The sequence below is a fragment of the Carcharodon carcharias genome, chromosome 20 (genome assembly GCF_017639515.1).
Source record: "Carcharodon carcharias isolate sCarCar2 chromosome 20, sCarCar2.pri, whole genome shotgun sequence".
Classification (NCBI taxonomy): domain Eukaryota; kingdom Metazoa; phylum Chordata; class Chondrichthyes; order Lamniformes; family Lamnidae; genus Carcharodon; species Carcharodon carcharias.
The window spans coordinates 112973896-112997050 of record NC_054486.1 but is presented as its reverse complement, the minus strand read 5'-3'; the positions used below and the strand labels follow the sequence as shown (position 1 = coordinate 112997050).

Here is a 23155-nt window from a genome sequence, read left to right as displayed (position 1 = left end):
TTTCACTGTTTCAAGTTAGCTTTATTATACAACATATACAGAACATTTCAAAAAAAATTCGCTTCAGTCTTTAGCTCCATTGTTGCAGTTCAACATCTATGTCAAAAGCTACAGCAGCTTCTGGCTAGCTGCAAGTTAAAGGAAAACACCTTCAGAATAAAGCATGTGCTTTATTAACTGACTATTACACACATTAGTTCCAAGGGGACAACAATAAGTGCATCACTCAATTTGAAGGCAAAAGAGTGAATCAAAAGCTTAAGGCGAAGGCAGTGGTCCTGTCCTCTATTCAAAACCTTTAGTCCAACCTTATGCCAGTGACAATTAACAGCTGCCGTGTCCCATCTCTGACTTCTGGTGAGGTTTAAAATTCCCAGGATTCGAGCCACCTCAATCCTGCCATTGGACTGTGAGGATCCTGAGCAAGTGGACCGATCATCCCATAGGAAAGGGGATGGAACAAGTAGAAACTGAAATATAAAAAAATAATTTCCACTGTAATTTCAACCACACTTGGAGGAACAACTTGTCACTGGGTTTAGATTCTGCAGTAGCTAAAAAGAAACACTGGATGCACAGCAGGATTAGGTGGGGCCAGGTGAGCCAAGATCTCAGTCATTATAGCACAAAGGTTGGCCACGTGGCCCAAAGAGTCTGTGTTGGCTCTCTGTAGGGAAATCCAGTCAGTTTCATTCCCCGTTCTATCTTCGTGGCCCTGTATAGTTGTTTTCCTTATGTGCCCATCCAATTTCCACTTGAAATTATTTATCATGTCTGCTTCCACCACCCTTGTAAATAGAGAATTCTAGGTCACTATCACTCTCTGCATAATGTTTTTCCTCACATTTCCCTCTAGCTCTTGCCAAAAAACCTTAAGTCCTTGTACCATCAGTTAACAGGAACAACCTTTTAAAGAATCTAAACATTTTATTTTTTGGACACTTCTCAAATCTCTACTGAATCTCCTTTGCTCCAAGAACGACCCCAGCTTCTCCAACCTAACCCTGTAACTAAAATCCCTTAGCCCCGGAATCATTCTCATAAATCTCTTCAACACCGTCTCAAGGGGGTTCATATCCTTCCTAAAGTTACACAGCAATTCCTAATCTGGACAGACTGATCAGGGAATTACTAACCAATACTCCAATCAGGAGAGAGGGAATGTGGTGTGGTGTTAATGGAAGAGGAACCATAGAAAAGTTACAGCACAGAAGGCCATTCAGCCCATCTTGTCCATGCCAGCCCAAGGACACCCAGGTGCCCCTTCGAATCCCACCTTCCTGTACCCGGCCCATAGCCCTGCAGCTTACAGCACTTAAGGTGCAGATCCAGGTACTTTTTAAAAGAGTTTAGAGTTTCTGCCTCTAACACCAACTTGGGCAGCAAATTCCAGACACCCACTACCCTCTGCATAAAAAAAGTTCTTCATGTGCCCCCTACACCTTCTGCCACTTATCTTGAATCTATGTCCCTTGGTTCTAGAATTCTCCATCAAGGGAAACAATTTTATCCTGTCCACTCTATCTATTCCCCTCATAATTTTGTACGCCTCAATCAAGTCACCTCTCAGCCTTCTTTGTTCTAAGGAAAATAAACCCAAACCTATCCAATCTCTCCTCGTAGCTACACTTTTCTAACTCTGGCAACATTCTTGTAAACCTCCTCTGCACTCTCTCCACAGCTATTACATCCTTCCTGTAATGTGATGACCAGAACTGCACACAATACTCCAGTTGTGGCCTCACCAGTGTTTTATACAATTCCAACATTATATCCTTACTTTTATATTCTACACCTCTGCCAATGAAGGAGAGCATTCCATATGCCTTCTTTACAACCTTGTCTACTTGAACTGCTGCCTTTAGGGACCTGGGTACTTGTACGCCAAGATCTCTCACTTCATCTACCCCTCTTAGTATATTCCCATTTATTTTGTAATCGCTGTAACTGTTTGACCTCCCTAAATGTATGACTTTACACTTCTCTATGTTAAAATCCATCTGCCACTTTACCACCCACTCCACCAACCCATCTATATTGTTTTGGAGATTATGACTATCCTCTACACTATCCGCTACTCGGCCAGTCTTTGTGTCATCTGCAAATTTCCCAATCATGCCCCCCACGTTCACGTCCAAATCGTTAATATATAACACAAACAGCAAGGGTCCCAACACCGAGCCCTGTGGAATACCACAAATTTCCATTTGCAAGAGAATCCATCGACCAGGAGGAAGAACATTATCTTTATTTATATTTTGGGGTTCTACTTGGCAAAAAGGAGGTTACTTGGAACATAGAAAAGCAAATGGGAGTTTCAAAACCACAAATTGCCAGGCATTGACGGAATGCAATGCCTGAGATTGAGTGACTCAGTTAGTCTCAATTTGGGGCACCCAGAGTCAAATCCAGTCCAAACATCTTCCATTGAAACTACTTTTCTGTGCTTCACAACGAGGAAATCTGTATCTTACGCTGATTCAGTTTGAGGGTGAGCAACTCGGGTCTCAAACCAGTGCCCTCAACTTAGATAAGCACAATTAGAAGTATGAAGAAAGAGTTGTCTAAAGTGGGCTGGGAAAATATACTAAGGGGAAGGTCAGTGGATGAGCAGTGACGGACATTTAAGCAGATATTTCATAATGCTCAGCAAAAATTTATCCTTGTCAAAGCGAAGGGCCCGATGAGAAGGATGAACCACTCATGGTTAACAAAAGGTGTTCAAGGAAAGTATCCCATCAAAAACGAAGGCACACAAAGCAGCGAAAACTAGTGGTGGACCAGAGGATTGGGATTTTTTTTTTTTAGGAACCAGCAGCGGATGACTAAAAAACTAATAAAGATGGAGAAAATTTATTACGAAAGTAAATTGGCAAGAAATATAAAAACAGCAAAAGCTTCTGCTGGAATATGAAAAGAAAGAGTGGTTAAAGTGAGCGTGGGACCCTTGGAGGATGCACCTGAAGAATTGATAACAGGGAATAGGGAAATGGCAAATAACTTAAACCAATATTTTGCATCTGTCTCCATGGTGGAGGACACTATAAACATCCCAAAGATATCAGATAAGCAAGGAGTTAATGGGAGGAAGGATCTTGTAACAAATTCTATCACGAGGGACAAAGTATTTGACAAACTAATGGGACTGAAGGTAGACAAGTTGCCAGCACCTGATGGCCTACATGCAAGGGTTTTTAAAGGAAGTGGCTGCAGAGAAAGTGGAGGCATTGGTAGAAATATCCCAGGACTCAAGATTCCAGGAGGGTCCCAGTGGATTGGAAAATTGCTAATGTGACACACCTGTTCAAGAAAGCTGTGAAACAAAAAGCAGGAAATTATAGGCCAGTCAGCCTAATATCTCTTGTTGGGAAAATGCTGGAGTCCATTATTAAGGAAGAAATAGGACATTTAGAAAGGCTTAACTCAATCGAACAGAGCCAACATGGTTTTGTGAAAGAGAAATCATATTTGACAAATTTACTAGAGTTCTTTGAGGATAAGACAAGCAGAGTTGATAAAGGGCAACCGGTAGATGTAGTGTATTTGGATTTCCATAAGGTGCCACATAAAAGGTTATTGCACAAGATAAGAGCTCACGGTATTGGGGGTAATACATTAGCATGGATTGAGGATTGGTTAATACACAGAAAACAGAGTTGGAATGAATGGGAAATGCTAGAAAAACTTAGCAGAGCTCAAAGACGAGTCATATGGACTCGAAAGGTTAACTCTGTCTTTCTTTCCACAGATGCTGTTAGACTTGCTGAGTTTTTCCAGCATTTTCTTTTTGTTTCAGATTTCCAGCATCAGCAGTATTTTGCTTTTATTGGAATTAATGGGTCTTTTTCAGATTGGAAAGATGTAACTAGTGGGGTGCCACAAAGATCAGTCTTAGGGCCTCAATTATTTACTATCTACATTAATGACCTGGAGGAGCGGGCAAAGTATAATGTATCCAAATTTGCTGATGATACAAAAATAGATGGGCGAGCATGTGATGAGGACATAAGGAATCTGCAAGGGGATATAGACAGGTTGAGTGAGAGGGCAAAAACTTAGCAGATGGAGTTTAATGTAGGAAAGTATGAGGTCCTGCACTTGGTAGGAAGAATCAAAAGGCAGACTATTATTTAAATGGAGAGAGACTCCAAAAAAGTGCAGCACAGAGGGATCTGGGTGTTCTTGTGCATGAAACACAAAAGGTTAGCATGCAGGTGCAGCAAGGAATTAAGGCAGCAAATGGGATTTTGGCCTGTATTGCTAGGGGGTTGGAGTTTAAAAATAGGGAAGACTTGTTACAACTGTACAGGGTGTTAGTGAGGCTGCACCTGGAATACTGAGTACAGTTTTGGTCCCCGTACTTAAGAAAGGATTTGAGGAGAGATTGGATAGACTGGGGTTATTTTCCCTGGAGCAGGGGAGGTTGAAGGGGCACATGATTGAGGTGTATAAAATTATGAGGGGCATAGATACTGTAGACAGGAAGAAACTTTTCCACTTGGTGGAAGGAACAATAACCAGGGGGCATGGGTTTAAGGTAAGGGGCACGAGGTTTGGCAGGGATGTGAGGAAGAATGCTTTCACCCAGAGGGTGGTGTGAATCTGAAACTCACAGCCTGAAAGGGTGGTAGAGGCAGAAAGTCTCATAACATTTAAGTAGTATTTGGATGTGCACTTGCAATGCCATGGTATACAAGGCTATGGGCCTAGTGCTGGAAAATAGGATTAGAATAATTAGGTACTTGTCTGACCGGAGCAGACTCGATGGGCCAAAGGGCCTTTTTCTGTGCTGTAGACCTCTATGACTATGGCATTGGAGGCAGTTCAAAGAGATTCACTAGGCTGATTCCTGTTACGAAGGGACTTACTTAGCAAGAACTGCTACACGGGTTAGGCTTTTATTCATTAAGAGTTTATAAGAACGAGGGGTGATCTTATTGAAACGTACAAGATTCTGAGGGGGCTTGACAGGGTAGATGTTGAGATGATGTTTCCACTAGTGGGGGGAATCTCGAACTAGGGGACATGGTTACAAAATAAGGGGGACACTCATTTAAAACTGAGATGCGAAGGAATTTCTCCTCCCAGGAGGTAGTGAATGACTGGAATTCTCCATCCCAGAGTTGTGGAGGCTAGATCACTGAACGTATTTAAAGAGGAGGTAGATAGATTTTTGAAATATCAGGGAGCTGAGGGCTATGAGTAACTGGCACAAAAGAGGATTTGAGGCCTGGGGCAGATCAGCCATGACCTTACTGAATGGCGGGGCAAGCTTGAGGGGTTGAATTTCCTGCTCCTGCTCCTATTTCTTATGTTTGTATGATTTTATATCCAGTTCTGAGTATTCCGTAACAAAAACTCTTTTTAAGCGGACAGGACATTAAACCTGCTTCATCACTCCCAACCAGGATGTGATGGGGAGCTGCAACTCACTTCACGTCTCCAATGCTTCTTTTGCGAATCACCTTAAATCAGTGCCCTATGCTTCTTGATCCTTTCGTCAACAGGAACAGTTTCTCCCTATCTGTCCAGTGCCCTCATTTTAACATCTCTGTCAAATTACCTCTTAATCTCAAAAACAGAAAATGCTGGAAAAACTCAGCAGATCTGGCAGCATCTGTGGAGACAGAAACAGAGTTAACGTTTCAAATCCATTATGAGCCTTCTTCCGAGCTAAAGAGAAGTAGAAAAGTGATATAATTTATACTGTTTAAATGGGGAGGAGCAGGTGAAGCTGGATAGAAGGACAGTGATAGGTGGGGACAAAGGAGAGATTGACAAAGATGTCATGAACACAAGACAAAGGAAGGAGTGTTAATGGTGGTGATGAAGGCTAAAGGTAAGAAAGCAGAATGTATTAATCGCAGAACAAGGGTCAGCACTCTGAAAGAACAACATGGAACAAGTGACAGAGGGGTGGGGGGGGTTGTGGTTTGGGGAAAAGCATTAAAAATATATAAATAAATAATAATAAATCTGAAAAAGGATTTAAAAAAAGGGGTAAAGATAGAGGAGAGAGTTCATGGTCTGAAGTTGTTGAATTCAATATTCAGTCCGGAAGGTTGTAAAGTGCCTAGTCGGAAGATGAGGTGTTGTTCCTCCAGTTTGTGTTGAGCTTCACTGGAACAATGCAGCAAGCCAAGGATGAACATGTGGGCAAGAGAGCAGGGTGGAGTGTTGAAATGGCAAGCGACAGGGAGGTCTGGGTATTGCTTATGGACAGACTGAAGATGTTCCGCAAAGCGGTCACCCAGTCTGCGTTTGGTCTCCCCAATGTAGAGAAGACCACATTGGGAGCAGCGAATGCAGTAGACCAAATTGGAGGAGGTGCAAGTGAAATGCTGCTTCACCTGAAAGGAGTGTTTGAGCCCTTGGACGGTGAGGAGAGAGGAAGTGAAGGGGCAAGTGTTGCACCTTCTGCGATTGCATGGGAAGGTGCCGTGGGAGGGGGATGCGATGTTGGGGGTGATGGAGGAGTGGTCCAGGGTGTCCCAGAGGAACGGTCCTTATGGAATGCTGACGGGGGTGGGGGAGGGGGATGGATGCGGGAGAAGGGTTGGACATGGTTGAGGGCCCTGTCAACCACATCAGAACAGATGCAACGGAGGCGAAGGGACTGAGAGAATGCAAGAGTCCTTACAAGAAGCAGGATGTGAGGAGGCATAGTCAAGGTAGCTGTGGGAGTCGGTGGGCTTGTAATAAATATTGGTAGACAGCCAAAAGAACAACCCTAGCTTCTCCAATCTATCCACATTGCTGGAACCATTCCAGTGAATCTTTTCTGCATCCTTTCTAATGCTTTGCATCCTTCCTACAGTTTCTTTTGAATGCTTTGTCCATTCACTCAAACTCTCTTCAATCCTGACTTTCGGCTCCTTTCCCTCACTCCAATGATACAGCGATGGCTTTCTCCCAGGAGCACGACTGGAGCTCCAGTCGTGATTATAATAAGATACTACTACTTCCTGACTACAGAATTCCCCACAATGACATTTCCAATTCTTGGCTCGGCTGTGTTTCACCAGTCCCCAGCCACCCCAACTCGTTCCCCCTCCCATCCCCGTCATCGCGGATACTCTGTTGCTCCACAGTACCACAACACTGTTCAGGACCACACTTCTGAGTCATGGTCATTGACCATCTCATATTGGTCCAACATCAAGTATCCGGTAGATAGTTCTAGTAACTCAATGGCTCCCTGTCTGTGAATCTGTCTCCCTCTGATCTTTAGATGGTCTCCCACTTCAACATGGGAAGGCGAATAGGGAGATTTGAATGTCTAAAAGGTAATAGGACAAACAAAACTTTCAGATAACGTACAAAGGAAATAGTAAAGGCTTTTCTCAACAAAAGAGTACAAATAGTCAGAGGGTAGGATCGCTGGAGATGAAGGATTGGATTACTGGAAGATGAAGGAATGGCAGAGACAATAAAGAAATATTTGGCAACATTTTTTCTAAACAATGCCGACAGCAATATTGCAGCTGCGCTTGTGAAGCTAAAACAATTGTGAGATGGCTGAACAAAAATTGTTTTAAAATAGCAGAATTCGAGGTGTAGCATTTGCGCCACACAAGTGCCAGGGAATGGCCATCTCCAACAAGAGAGAATCTAACCATCATCCCATGACATTCAATGGCATCACCATCACTGAACCCCCACTAACAATATCCTGGGGGTTACCATTGACCAGAAATTGAACTGGACTAGCCATATAAAAACTGTGGCTACAAGAGCAGGTCAGAGGCTGGGAATCCTGCAGTGAGTAACTCACCTCCTGACTCCCCAAAGCCTGTCCACCATCTACAAGGCACAACTCAGGAGTGTGATGGAATACTCCCCACCTGCCTGGATGAGTGCAGCTCCTACAACACTCAAGAAGCTCGACACCGTCCAGGACAAAGCAGCCTGCTTGATTGGCACCACATCCACAAACATTCACTCCCTCCACCACCAACGCACAGTAGCAGCAGCGTGTATCATCTACAAGATGCACTGCAGGAACTCACCAAGGCTCCTTGGACAGCACCTTCCAAACCCAGGACTATTACCATCAAGAAGGACAAGGACACCACCACCAACTGGAAGCTCCTCTCCAAGTCACTCACTATCCTGGCTAACCATTTACTGTCACTGGGTCAAAATCCTGGAACTCCCTCCCTAACAGCACTGTGGATGTACCTACACCACATGGACTGCAGCGGCTCAGCACCGCCTTCTCAAGGGTAACTAGGGATGGGCAATGAATACTGGCCTAGCCAGCAAAACCCACATCCTGTGAATGAATAAAAAAGTCATACTTCTGATCTCAAAATTCTCACTCACCTGTGTACACAGACAAGGATAAGAAACATTATTCCAGCAGTGTAAACTCTCCGGGCTGCTTCAGAGCTTAAGAGCAGGTCAAAACTTTGCAGCAGGACATGCCAAGTGATTGCTGAAGATAGGACGGAAAGAAAAGTTACCATTTGGTGGGAACTCATATATTTCATTAAAAAAATTAAATGTGGCATCCAAATGACTAAATAAGGAGTTGAAGAATAATAGTTGTTGAATCTGCCTCAAATAGACTTGCAGTTAATAGAGTGGAAAAAACAAAGCTGAGAAGATGGTATTGTTTTAATGCACAACATAGGGAACAGCAAGTGCTGGACAAGTAATTTATATGAGTACAAAGATGTAAATGGTGTTGTCTTCTCTTCGACATAAATGTACCTATCATGTGTCAGGAATTGGCAAAACAATAATGTGGGTTCTGAGAAAGAAAAATCACCTAAAGCGTTAAATTATAAAGGGAAGCAAGAAGAGAAAAATAAGAACAAGCCTTGACACGTGAAATGACCTGAGATCAAAGGCTAGGCAAAGAGTAGATAAAAAGGATATAGGACACGATAAACACAAACAGATGTTGTCTCATGGAATGAATAGTACATTGTTAGAGGAGATAAGGGATGATCAAGAAACTGTATGGGTAAGCAAAATCAATTAGCTAACCTACATATAATTATAGGAGAATAAAGGAGGGCAAGTTAATAAGATCACTGTGTAAATATGCTGGAGTCACATAATTGTCCTGTATAATTCTGCTTGTTGAACACTAACGTCGAGCTGATCTAGATGATCTTTCCCAATGGCCATTGTACATTTTATTGCTTCAATAAAAGTACCATTTCTCGATGTAACCTGTGGCTGTTGGTATTTTTCCTTGACAGTTCTTTATTAGAAAATACGACTATACACACACGCAACGTTAACAGGCAGACCAAGTACATATGTCTGATCTTGACTGTTGCTGCTGCAAACTGAGTTCAGAGTTATGGGACTACTACATCATATCCTGTCTGTGGTAGTGATTGATAGCAGTTCAAGATACGCCTCTTAAAAAGGTACATCTCCATCATACCACTACATCCCCATTTTTTCTAAACTAGGGGTCTACCTTTAAAAGAATCAAACTATTTACACAAATGCAAAAGTAAACAAGAGTGTCAGAATACACCATTATACAAAACAATAAATACAGAAGTCTCAGAAATGTATCAGCAGGTGGCTTATCCTTAGATTTAGTTGTGGTGACCTTGACTGAAGGCTGCTTTACAGATTCAGAATGCTAGTTTAGAGGTTCTCTGTTTGTGTTGCGTCATAGACCATGTTGTGTCCGCAACAGAATTACTCTGTTGCTGGGTGCAATATTTTTCTGATTTGGCATCGGTCTCATCGTACTGCCATGCCATTTGGTGTTCATACTTGGGTACAATCTTGGTTCTGGAATATGCTGACGATTTCTGCTGAATTCCATGTGCCATCAGTTGGGTATTATACTCGTAATTTCTGTCCTACGTTGAGGTTGGGTAATTTGTTATCTGCATGTCGGTCATGGGCGTCTTTAAATCGACAAGCATGGAGAGATGAACTAATCTTGCGCTCCTGGGAATATCGAGTGATGACTGGGGCAGTTTAAACATACTTGTCTGACGAACAGTGATTCGCATCAATTCCACAGTATGATGAAGTCTGCAAGTTCAGAATGGGTATATCTAGTCGGATCCAAGTGCATTGCGTAGCCTGTCAGCTCATGATCTGCACTGCAGAGTTACGTGGTCTTCTTCCAGTGTAAGCAGCGAGTTTCCAGTGGTGCTCCTTGTGGTCTGTGGTCCTCATCATTGTCTTGATAATACCATGAATGGTGACCAAGGACAGGTCCTTGCATGCCAGTAGGCCTACAGTCACTGCGCCTATGGTGTCGACACCATAAAATATCTGGGGTATCCAGGATGAGTTGTTGGAGTGACACTCGAGTGTAATTGATGCCATGGACGGTATCTCTAAGCTGCTGTACGCAGTGAGTTTGGCAGTTATTGGTTGCATTATCACTTGCCGTGTTTTGAGTATGTACATTTCAATGTGCTAAGCGGAAGGATGTTTGCACCTGCACTGGTATCCAGTTTTGCATACAATTGTGGATGAGTTGTCATGAAGCAACACCGAAGTAATCATCGATGTAGCGGAGAAAGAGTTGTGGGAGGGGGCCGGAGTAGGACAGGAACAAGGAATGTTCCACATACCCCATAAAGAGACAGGTATAATTGGGGCCCATAGCCACATAGGGGAAGACACGAGAACTTTAGGGGAATGCAAATGATTCCACAGCATTATTTGAACAGCAGGTGAGTGAGTACGTAGAGAGATTGGGGAAACTAGGCCTGTATTCTCTAGAGTTTCAAAGAGTGAGAGGTAATCTCATTGAAACCTAGAAAATATTTAAAGTAATAGACAGGGTAGATGCAGGTAAGATGTTTCTCCTGGCTGGGGAGTCTACAACCAAGGGACACAATTTCAAAATAAGCCACTTAGGACCAAGATGAGGGGAAATTTCTTTACTCAGAGGGTTGTGAATCTTTGGAATTCTCTGTCCCAGAGGGCTGTGGAAGCTCAGTCATTGAGTATGTTTGAGGTAGAGATTGATAGGTTTCTGATTAACAATAATGTAAAGGGTTATGGGGATACTGTGGGTAAAAGGCATTGAAGTGTTCGAACAGCCATGATCGTATTGAACGGCGGCAGAGCGGGCGCGACGGGCCGAACGGCAGAGCGGGCGCGACGGGCCGAACGGCAGAGCGGGCGCGACGGGCCGAACGGCAGAGCGGGCGCGACGGGCCGAACGGCAGAGCGGGCGCGACGGGCCGAACGGCAGAGCGGGCGCGACGGGCCGAACGGCAGAGCGGGCGCGACGGGCCGAACGGCAGAGCGGGCGCGACGGGCCGAACGGCAGAGCGGGCGCGACGGGCCGAACGGCAGAGCGGGCGCGACGGGCCGAACGGCAGAGCGGGCGCGACGGGCCGAACGGCAGAGCGGGCGCGACGGGCCGAACGGCAGAGCGGGCGCGACGGGCCGAACGGCAGAGCGGGCGCGACGGGCCGAACGGCAGAGCGGGCGCGACGGGCCGAACGGCCTCCTCCTGTTCCTATGTTGTCTCCATTCACCTGACCAGAATAATTTATCCCTCAACTAATATCACTTAAAAAAAAAATCATTGGCCATAATATATATGCTCAGTTTGGGCCATATCATAGTCTTGATCCAAACATAGACAAGGCATTGCATTTAGAGGACAGTGAATGGACAGATCCGAAAGAACAAATTAGGGAATGTTTGGAATAGACAGTCCAAGGGCATAGGTCAATGTTTGACAACATCAATAATTCTTGGAGGGAGCTGGACTGGCATGAAGCAAGAAACATAAACTGAGGTGCACAGGGTACTGACCAGTTTGCTGTTACAACTCGGGGACCAACCGTGTGAAGCAAAATGACCACTACAGTTCAATGGTACCAGAAGTTCCATTGTTTTTGTCTTGTGCACTGTTTTCCTCGCGTTCACCAGTGTTTTAATCTGTGCCCAAAACAGGGTGAACAGTGAGACAGCACATTAACTTGCTGCTCTGTGGTATGTCATCAATACCTGCTATATGAACTTTACACGAAGACTTAAATGCCAACTTCAAACACATTCAAACTCATTGAGGGAAACAAAATTGGTAGTTAGATACCTTTTGCATGGAGGCACTCATTTAATACCCACATCAAACAAAACAGACATTCACAGTACCAGATGAGTTTGTGTCAGCCAACCTGTGAGCATGACCTCCCCAGACACTCCCCTTCCTGACTGGCAGACAGAAATTCCTTCAAATCTGAATGCTCAATTATGTATCACAATTTAATGGGATAGGCTGTAGTTAATGCCGTCTGGGTTGGTATAATTCTAATAAACTAACACCCGATTATAAGGGAGAGTGGGGCATAGTTTATGAGTTATTGCTTTAGCTGTGCTTGCAGAAAAGATCCAACCACTCAATACATGGCTTATAAAAGTTACTGAAGTGAAACCAGGGGCTGGTTGATTTTATCTATGATCCTGTTGGTCCCAACCAAAACCTGTAGAATCATGAACCGAGGTGATGTTCAAAGATCTGCAGGAGATCCATCTTTAAAAAAAATTCACTCACAAGATTTGGGTTTCGCTGGCTGGGCCAGCATTTATTGCCCATCCCTAGTTGCCCTTGAGAAGGTGGTGGTGAGCTGCCTTCTTGAATCGCTACAACCCATGTGGTGTAGGTACACCCACAGTGCTGTTAGGGAGGGAGTTCCAGGATTTTGACCCAGCGACACTGAAGGAACGGCGATATATTTCCAAGTCAGGGTGGTGAGTTACTTGGATGGGAACCTCCAGATGGTGGTGTGCCCATCTATCTGCTGCCCTTGCCCTTCTAGGTGGTAGTGGTCATGGGTTTGGAAGGTGCTGTCTAAGCAGCCTTCATGAATTCCTGCAGTGCATCTTGTAGATGGTACACACACTGCTGCTACTGTGCATCGGTGGTGGACTGAGCGAACGTTTGTGAATGTGGTGTCAATCAAGCAGGCTGCTTTGTCCTGGACAGTGTCCAGCTTCTTCAGTGTTGTGTGAGCTGCACTCATCCAGGCAAATGAGGAGCATTCCATCACACTCCTGACTTGTGCCTTGTAGATGGGGAACAAGCTTTGGGGAGTCAGGAGGTGAGTTGCTTGTCACATGATTCCCAGCCTCTGACCTGCTCTTGCAGCCACAGTATTTATGTGGTTAGTCCAGTTCAGTTTCTGGTCAATGGTAACCTCCAGGTTGTTGATAGTGGGGGATTCAGTGATGGTAATGCCATTGAACATCAAGGAGCGATGGTTACATTCTCTCTTGTTGGGGATGGTCATTGCCTGACACTTGTGCAGTGCGAATGTTACTTGCCACTTGTCAGCCCAAGCCTGGATATTGCCCAGGACTTGCTGCATTTGGACATGGGCTGCTTCAGTACCTGAGGAGTTGCGAATGGTGCTGAACATTGTGCAATCATCAGTGAACATCCCACTTCTGACCTTATAATGAAATGAAGGTCATTGATGAAACAGCTGAAGATGGTTGGGCCGAGGACACTACCCTGAGGAACTCCTGCAGTGATGTCCTGGAGCTGAGATGACTGACCTCCAATAGCCACAACCATCTTCCTTTGTGCTGGGTATGACTCCAGACAGCAGAGTTTTCCCCCCCGATTCCCACTGACTCCAGTTTTGCTAGGGCTCCTTGATGCCACACTCAAATGCAGCCTTGATGTCAAGGGCAGTCACTCTCACCTCACCTCAGGAGTTCACCTCTTTTGTCCACGTTTGATCCAAGGCTGTAATGAGGTCAGGAGCTGAGTGGCCCTGGCGGAACCCAAACTGGCACCAGATAAACAGGTTATTGCTAAGCAAGTGCCGCTTGATAGCACTGTTGATGACCCCTTCCATTACATTACCGATGATGGGGCAGTAATTGGCCAGGTTGAATTTGTCCTGCTTTTTGTGTACAGGACATACCTGGACAATTTTACACAAAGCCAGCTAGGTGCCAGTGTTGTAGCTGTACTGGAACAGGTTGGCTAGGGACGCGGCAAGTTCTGGAGCACAAGTCTTCAGTACTATTGCCAGAATATTGTCAGGGCCCAGGGTTCCAGATGAGGGTAATTGCTCCATCCAGGTGTAATGCGATTACGAACAGCTGGAAACTAAAGCAGTGATGAGCTAGGAAGATAGCAGAAATTCAGGGGAGTATAAAAATAGTGTGTGCGCGCCAGAATGCTAGGTGTTTAAATGAAGGGAACTACGTCCAACATGCATATGGTGTATTTTAATTTGCTGTTCTGAAGATCCTTGAAATCTCCCGGTTAAACCAGTAAAATGTTAGAGAGATGGTTACACACCTGTCAACATGCAGCTGAAGAGCATGGCGGGGAAGTAATGATGATAATAGAGGATTCGGCCCATCAGGTAGAATGGTAAATAATGGAGCAACCACCCCAGCAGTATCTGCCTGGCTCCTCTCAGAATAATACAAGCACGCTCTGAATCAAAAAAAAAAATCAGCATTAATGCACTGCTTTACCTTTAAAGAGTGTTGAGCAAACACATGATAAGTTCAGCTCCCCACCCCAAATAACAACAACTCGCATTCATATAGGGCCTGCAATGTATAAAAATGTCCCATGGTGCTTCACAAGAACAGTATCAAAAATCTGACACCAAGCCATGGAAAGAGAAATCAGGACAGACCAAACAGATAGGTATTATAGGCGGAGAGGGGAGAGAGGTGAAGAAGTTGAGGGAGTAAACTTAAGATCTTATAGCCTAGTTATAATAATCAGGATCCAGAATTATTTAAGTCATGACTGGCTAGCTATGAACAGCAAATAAGGCAAAAAAGTGAGCCTGTGCCAAGTTACAATTAAGCATCACAAACCCCCTACTCCCACTAACCAGTGCCTGACAGGCAAAAAACAGCCACATTTGGGGAAAAAGAACTCTAGGAATTTCCTCTCCAATCCACGAAAGGCAAATAAAGCAGATTGCAGGAGATCAAATAATCCAATATATCTTCCACCTGCTTTTGACACGCAGTAATTTATATCATGGCCAGGAACTTAACCAATACCCCTCTGAGCACTGAAAACTTATTCAACATGCTAGCTAACAACTTGTTCCAGAGGTCAATGAAAACCCAGGCATCTAACCTAGTTTTGTTTTTATTCATTCACAGGATGTGGGCTTCGCTGGCTGGGCCAGTATTTATTACCCATCCCTAGTTGCCCTTGAGAAGGTGGTGGCGAGCTGCCTACTTGAACCGCTGCAGTCCCTGTTCTATCCTTATGCAGCTTATATGCATGTCCAAACTGATCTACCACAAATAACCCATCCATACAGAGATCGTCTGGTCCCTTCCAACAAATTTCCCCAAAGTCTACATTCTCAAAAAACAAAAAAAAAACATGTTTTGAAAGCAATGGAGAGTATTAAGGGCTCTTAAGTTATAATGCAAGCGCAAGGAGGTCATAGACTTCTTTGCCACCAAGATAGAGATCATACAGATCAGCTGCTCCACCATCTCCGCTTTTGCCCTGTGAGCTCATTTTGATCACGAGATCTAGGTCCTTTTCCCTTGACTCTATTCCTACTGCTGACCACCCAACTTCCCCTGCCTGGTCCCCCATGTTAACCAATTTGTTAACAGTTCCCTCTCCTCAGATGTTGTCTCTTTCCCCTTCAAATCTGTTATCACCCCTCTTTTCAGGGAAAAAAAATCCTTGCCAGTACCTGCTTTGCAAACTATTGCCCTATCTCCAACCTCCCTTTCCTCTCCCGAGTCTTCAAAGGTGCTGCCTCTTTCCGAATCTGCTCCCATCTTTCCTGGGAATTGATGTTTGAATTTCTCCAATCAGGTTTACACCCCGGCCACAGCACTGAAACAGCTTGTATCAAAGTCATAAGTGACATCCCATGCAACTATGACAACGGTGTACTATCTCTCCTCAACCAATTTGTAGCCTTTGACACGGTTGACCACACCATCCACCTCCATCATCTCTTCACTGTTGTCCAGCTATGTGGGACTGCTCTCACCAGGTTCCATTCTTACATAGGAACACAGGAGCAGGAGGAGGCCATTCAGCCCTTCGAGCCTGCTCCACCATTCAATATGATCATGGCTGATCTGGTTGAGGTCTCAACTCCACTTTGTTTGCTCCCCATAACCCTGGACCCTCTTATCTAACAAAAATCTAATTCAGTCTTGAATAAATTTATAGACCCAACCTTCACTACTTTGTGGGGCAGAGAATTCCACACTATAATGGCCCCCAGAAAAAAAATTCTCCTTATCTCCATCTTAAAAGGGAGACCTCTTATTCTTAAACTATGTCCCCAAGTTCTAGTTTCCCCCACAAGAGGAAATATCTTCCTGGTATCCACCCTATCCAGTCCCCTCAGGATCTTTTAATGTTTCAATAAAGTCCCCTCTCATTCTTCTAAACTCCATTCGACCTTGCTTCATAAGATAAGCCTCCTAATTCTAGTCAGAGTTTCACTTGCAACGGTTTCTCTTCCTGCACCTTTGGTGTCCCTAAGGATCTATTCTAGGCACCCCTCCTATTCCTCATCTACATGTAGCCCCTTGGCAACATTATCCTATAGCACATTGTTAGTTTTCATGCATGCTGGTAACACCCAGCTCTACTTTACCACCACATCCCTCAACTCCACCACAGTTGCTAAATTATCAGACTGCTTACCTGACATCCAGTACTGAACAAGCAGAAATTTCCTCCAATTAGATATTGGCAATATTGTTTTCAGTCCCCGCTCAAGTCCATTCCTTGGTTACCAACTCCATCCTCCCCTTGCAACAGTCTGAAATTAAGTTGGTTTGTTCAAAGCCTTGGTCTCCTATCTAATCAAGGTGAGCTTCCGACCTCATATTCATGCCACTGCTAAGACCACCTATTTCGATTCCATAACATCACCTGACTTCATCCCTGCCTCAGCTCATCTGCTGCTGAAACCTTCAATTAATGCTGTTGTTAACTCTAGATCCGAACTATTCCAATGCACCCCGGCTGATCTCTCCTCCTTATACTTGACGTTATCCAAAACTTTGTTGCCTGCGTCCTTATACCAAGTTCAGTTCCCCTGTCACCCTATTGCACTCACTGACTTGTCTCCCAGAGAAGCAACATCTCAATTTTAAAATTGTCACCCTTGTTTACAAATCCCTCCATGACCACCACCCCCCCCCCACCACCACCCACCAAACTATGTCTATAATCTCCTGGATATCTGCCCTCCTTTAGGTTTGGCCTCTTGTGCATCCCCAATTCTAAATGTTCCACCAGTGATGGACGAGTCTCCCGTGGCATTGGCTCTGGAAATTTCTCTCTCCACCGCTTTACCTCATTTTCCTTTTAAGACTCTCCTTAAAATGTATTCCTAGGACCAAGCTTTTTGTCATCGAACCTAATATCTTTATATGGTTGAGTGTCACTTTGCTTTATCATGGTCCTGTGAAGCGCCATGGGACATTTTTCACTTTGAAAGATGCTATATAAAAATGGTGGTAGGTATCAATCTGGTGGCTGCTCACTGATCCTTTTCCATGACCTCTGCATCATCGCCTTGCCCTCCCCAGGAGCCACCCTCCCTGTGCCCAGGGAGCATCCTCAACATCACTCCCCCCCACCCCCTCTCTACACTGAAATGGCCCTGGAATACAATGTAATAAAACAGCAGTTTATTGGTTTACTGACCTCTGACATGTTGAGCTGGCCGATATCCTCGCTGCAAGTAGATGGCTGTGATGCTGAAGACAATAATGTAGAGAATGAGGCTGGACAGATTCAGCCACCAAATTACCTAAACAGGTGACAGCATAGTTAGTACAATGCAAACGCAAAGAATTCCTTAAATTTGACTGAATCGGAGCAGCATCTTGAAACATTCACCAACGATGTGACAGATCAGGGATACTTCCAGAGACTGACATTACATCATCAAAGAGCATCAAAGTAACTCGATAACGGCACCACATCCTCAGGGATATGGCTGTGGGAATGCTTAGGCTCTCTGCACTCCAAAGGGTCTGCAGCAGACTATGGATCTTGGATATGGGAGACAGCATCTCAAGCTGTATCCACCTTAAAAATAACATTTGCGCCGCACACGCAGCAGGAAATGACCATCTCCAACAAGAGAGAATCTAACCATCACCTTTTGACATTCAATGGCATTACCATCACTAAATCCCCCACTATCAACATCCTGGGAGTGAATCCCCCAATATCAACATCCTGGGAGTGAATCCCCCACTATCAACATCCTGGGAGTTACCATTGACCAGAAACTGAACTGGACTCGCCATAAATACTGTGGCTACAAGAGCAGGTCGGAGGCTGGGAATTCTGCGATGAGTAACTGACCTCCTGATTCCCGAAAGCCTGTTCATCATCTACAAGGAGTCAGGAGTGCGATGGAGTACTTTCCACTTGTCTGGATGAGTGCAACCCAACAACACTCAAGAAGCTTGACACCATCCAGGACAAAGCATGTTGTTTCACCACCACTTGAAACATACCCTCCCTCCTCCACCATGCAGTGGCAGAAATGTGCACCAAGGCTCCTTCAACAGCACCTTCCAAATCCACAACTTCTAACAACTAGAAGGGCAAGGCAGCAGATGCATGTGAACACCACATTTGCAAGCTCCCCTCACACCATCCCGATTTGGAACTATATCGCCATTCGTTCACTGCCGCAGAGTCAAAATCCTGGAACTCCCGCCCTAACAGCACTGTGGCTGTACCTACACCACGTGGACTGCAGCAGTTCAAGAAGGCGCTCACCACCAACTTCTCTCAAGGCAGTTAGGGATGAGCTACAAGAATGTTCAAATCCCATGAAAGAACACAAAAAAACTTCAGCACAGCATCTGACCAAAGTCGATACCAGGGAGCCTTGAGAGGAGATCAAATGGAGTCCAAGGGAAACCTCTATCTGGGGGGCATGCCTGACACAAAGGAAAAATAGTCAGTCATTAAAGACCAACCACAGCACCAGGGCATCACTGCAGCAGCTCCCCAAACCAACCATCTTCAGGGGTGCCTTTTAAAAGGAGGTGGTTCTGGTGCAGTGAAGATACATTTTCATGAGCAGAAAGGTACGGCAAGCAAAGCCAGAACTCCCTGATGACCAAAGAAATAGAGAACAAAATAAATAGAAAAAAAGGGTGTGTACGATGGATACCAGGTAGATAATATAAGTGAGAACCACACTGAATATGATGTTCAGAGGGGGAGTGAAAAGGAAAGAAAAGCAAAGGAGGGTATGAGAAGAGACTGGCAGCTGATACAAAAGGGAATCCAAAGGTCTTCTAAATGCATTTAAATAATAAAAATACAAAAAGGAGGGGTAGGCCAAACAGAGATCTACGCAAGGAGGCAGAAGTATTGCTTAATAATAACGGAATAATACAAACAGAAAATGCTGGAAATACTCAGCAGGCCTGACAGCATATCTGGAGAAAGCAGTCTGTAACCTTTCATTACATCATGGAACAGCTAGAAATGGAGTAGGTTTTCAGCAACTGAAAGGAGGGTGGAAAGAAGATCAAAAGGGAAGGTCTGTGATAGGGTAGAGGACAGGAGAGATTAAATTACAAAAGGTTTCATGGTGCAAGGTCAAAGTGAGTGGCAATGGGACAAGTAAAGAAACAAAAAAATGTCACTCACAGCACCACCCCTGCATCATTTGCTCAAAACCTTTTCCATCTCTAACTGATCTCAATTCTGATGAAAGATCATAGGCCCTGAAACGTTAACTGTTTCTCTCTCAACAGATGTTGCTGGACTGGCTGAGTAATTCTAACATTTCCCAATTTTCTTTCAGATTTCCAGCATCCACACTAATTGAGAAGGCTGCTAAAAAAACATATGGGATCATTGCCTATATCATTAGAGATGCAGAGTATAAAAGCAAGGAAGCTACAGTAAATCATTATAAATCACTTGTTAGGTCCCAGCTGCAATATTCTGTTCAATCCTGGACACCACACTTAAGGAAGGATGATGAGGCCTTGAAGAGGGTGCAATGATGATTCACTAGAATATCAGGGAAGAGGTACTTCAGCTACATAGAGATAGAAGAAACTAGCATTGCTCTCCTTAGAGCACAGAAGGCCAAGAGGAAATCTAATGGAAGTGTTCAAAATCATGAAGGGTTTGATGCAGTAAATAAGAGGCTGTTGCTTCCAGTTGCATAAGGATCAGTAACTAGAGGTCATAGATTTAAGTAATTTGCAAAAGGACCAGGTGGCATGAAACTACAGTAGATTGTTTTAAGCACAGCAATTTGCTGTGATCTGGAATGCACTGTTTCAATAGTATTCAGTATTAGATTCAACAGTGACTTCCATAGGGACTTTGATTAACATTTGAAGTGGAAACAATTTGCAGGGCTATGGGGAAAGGACATGGAAGTGGGACTAATTGGATAGCTGCCAGAGAACTGCCACAGGCAGGTGGCTTTCTTCTCTGCTGTATTATTTTATAAAGTTGACAGTCTGCAAAGCAATATCTTGCTGGATAGCTATCTAACAGTGCTTGGTTTATTGGGAGGGCCATTAAAGGATTAAGCAGTTAGCCTGATACTGCATTCCTGTGTAAACTGGTTAACCGGTAGTGGGGAAAATTCTAGAGTCCATTATAAAAGATTTAATAGCTGAGCACTTGGAAAACAGTGGCAGAATTGGACAGAGTCAGCATGGATTTATGAAAGGGAAATCATGCTTGACAAATCTACTGGAATTTTTCGAGGATGTAACTAGTAGAGTTGATGAGGGGGAGCCAGTGGATGTAGTTTATTTGGACTTTCAGTAGGCTTTCGACAAAGTCCCACATAAGAGATTGGTGTGTAAAATTAAAGTGCTTGGGATTGGGGGTAGTGTATTGAGATGGCCAGAAAACTGGTTGGCAGACAGGAAACAAAGAGTAGGAACAAACGGGTCTTTTTCCGAATGGCAGGCAGTGACTAGTGGGGTACCGCAGGGATCGGTGCTGGGACCCCAGTTATTCACAATATATATTAATGATTTAGATGAGGGAATTAAATGTAATATCTCCAGATTTGCAGATGACACAAAGCTGGGTGGGAGGGTGAGCTGTGAGGAGGATGCAGAAATGCTTCAGTGTGATTTGGACAAGCTGAGTGAGTGGGCAAATGCATGGCAGATGCAGTATAATGTGGATAAGTGTGAGGTTATCCACTTTGCCTTCCTGTTTTTGCTACCAGATTATTATCTGAATGGCGATAAATTGAGAGAGGGGAATGTGCAACGAGACCTGGGTGTCCTTGTACACCAGTCGCTGAAGGTAAGCATGCAGGTGCAGCAGGCGGTGAAGAAGGCAAATGGTATGTTGGTCTTCATAGCCAGAGGATTCGAGTACAGGAACAGGGATGTCTTGCTGCAATTGTACAGGGCCTTGGTGAGACCACATCTGGAATATTGTGTGCAGTTTTGGTCTCCTTATCTGAGGAAGGATGTAGAGGGAGTGCAGCGAAGGTTTACCAGACTGATTCCTGGGATGGCGGGACTGACATATGAGGAGAGATTGAGGCGATTAGGATTATATTCGCTGGAGTTCAGAAGAATGAGGGGGGGATCTTATAGAAACCTATAAAATTCTAACAGGACTAGACAGGGTAGATGCAGGAAGGATGTTCCCGATGGTGGGTGATTCCAGAACCAGGGGTCACAGTCTGAGGATATGGGGTAGACCATTTAGGACTGAGATGAGGAGAAATTTCTTCACCCAGAGAGCGGTGAGCCGGTGGAACTCGTTACCACAGAAAGTAGTTGAAGCCAAAACATTGTATGTTTTCAAGAAGGAGTTAAATATAGCTCTTGGGGTGAAAGGGATCAAAGGATATGGGGAGAAAGTGGGAGCAGGCCATCGAGTTGGATGATCAGCCATGATCATAATGAATGGCGGAGCAGGCCTACTCCTGCTCCTAGTTTCTATGTTTCTAACCTTCAACACAGGCCTTTTCTGCAGTGTGTTTTCTAGTAATTAGACAATGTTTTATTTCCTAGTTTGTTGTCCAGTACTTACAGGGTTTCCCAATAAGTAAACTCGATATTCGGTCTCATTTGTCCCGGAGAAACGAAGGCCCTGTGAAAGCAAGATACAAAGCTTTATGACAACAATTACATTGCATAGGCTGTTCAATTCAGAAAAATATGATATATAATTTGAAATTAAGGGAGGGAATGGCAATTTACAGTTCAAGTTGTGTAGAAGTATAGAGCCCTTCAAGGTGAAGAAAAACAGGCCATTAGAAGATGCTACGCATGTAAACAAGGCCATGAAAAGGCAAACTGAATTTCTGGTCTTTTAGAGACAGAGATGTCGAACCTCCTTGAGAATCTAGTTAGCTATCAGCTGGAGTACTGTGTGCAAGTTCCAAACTTTAATTTCCCATTTTTCCTCTCCTGTACTGAGAAGCCCAAAAGTGATTTGCTGAGTGTTTTTGTTTGTTCACAGAATGTGGGCATTGCTGGCAAAGCCCGGCATTTATTCACCATCCTAACTGTCCTTGAGAAGGTGGTGGTGAGTCATCTTCTTGAACCGCTGCAGTCCATGTGGTGTAGGAACACCCACAGTGCTGTTAGGGAGAGGGGTCCAGGATTTTGACCCTGCAATGGTAAAGGATGGCAATATAAGTACAAATGTGGATGTTGCGTCACCTGGAGGGGAATTTGTGGTGTCCCCCCATCTATCTGCTGCCCTTGTCCCTCTGGGTGGTAGAGATTGTGGATTTGGAAGGTGCTATTTGTGAGGCTTGGCGCGTTGTTGCAGTGAAACTTGCAGATGGTATACATTGCTGCCACTGTGCATCGGCGGTGGATGGAGTGAATGTTGGTGAATGGGGTGCCAATCAAGCGGGCTGCTTGTCCTGGGTGGTGTCGGAGCTGTACTCATCCAGGCAAGTAGAGAGTATTCCATCACACTCCTGACTTGTGCCTTGTAGACAGTGGACAGGCTTTGGGGAGTCAGGTGGTCAGTTATATGCCATAGAACTGCCAGTCTCTAATCTGTTCATGTAGCAGTATTTATATGGCTGGTCCAGTTCAGTTCCTGATCAATGATAACCCCCAGGTTCAGCGATGATAATGCAATAGGATGTCAAATGGAGATAGTTATGATTCTCTCTTGTTGGAGGTGATCATTGCCTAACAAGAATGCTACTTGCCACTTATGGCTCCAAGC

At 44.5% G+C, this 23155-nt stretch overlaps 1 protein-coding gene across 6 annotated transcripts in view; it reads right to left on the bottom strand.

Moving 5' to 3' along the window:
- The window catches only part of pomt2 (protein-O-mannosyltransferase 2), a 117800-nt gene continuing 94645 nt past the window's right edge, over nucleotides 1-23155 (bottom strand). For all 6 annotated transcript variants that reach the window (XM_041214578.1, XM_041214579.1, XM_041214580.1 and 3 more), the window contains 5 exons: nucleotides 21998-22057; nucleotides 17642-17747; nucleotides 14270-14410; nucleotides 8326-8437; nucleotides 1-470 (listed from right to left, as the gene is read on the bottom strand). In XM_041214578.1, the coding sequence (XP_041070512.1) occupies nucleotides 365-470; nucleotides 8326-8437; nucleotides 14270-14410; nucleotides 17642-17747; nucleotides 21998-22057 (525 nt within the window). In that variant the 3' untranslated portion in view covers nucleotides 1-364. The remainder of the gene's footprint in view (nucleotides 471-8325; nucleotides 8438-14269; nucleotides 14411-17641; nucleotides 17748-21997; nucleotides 22058-23155) is intronic.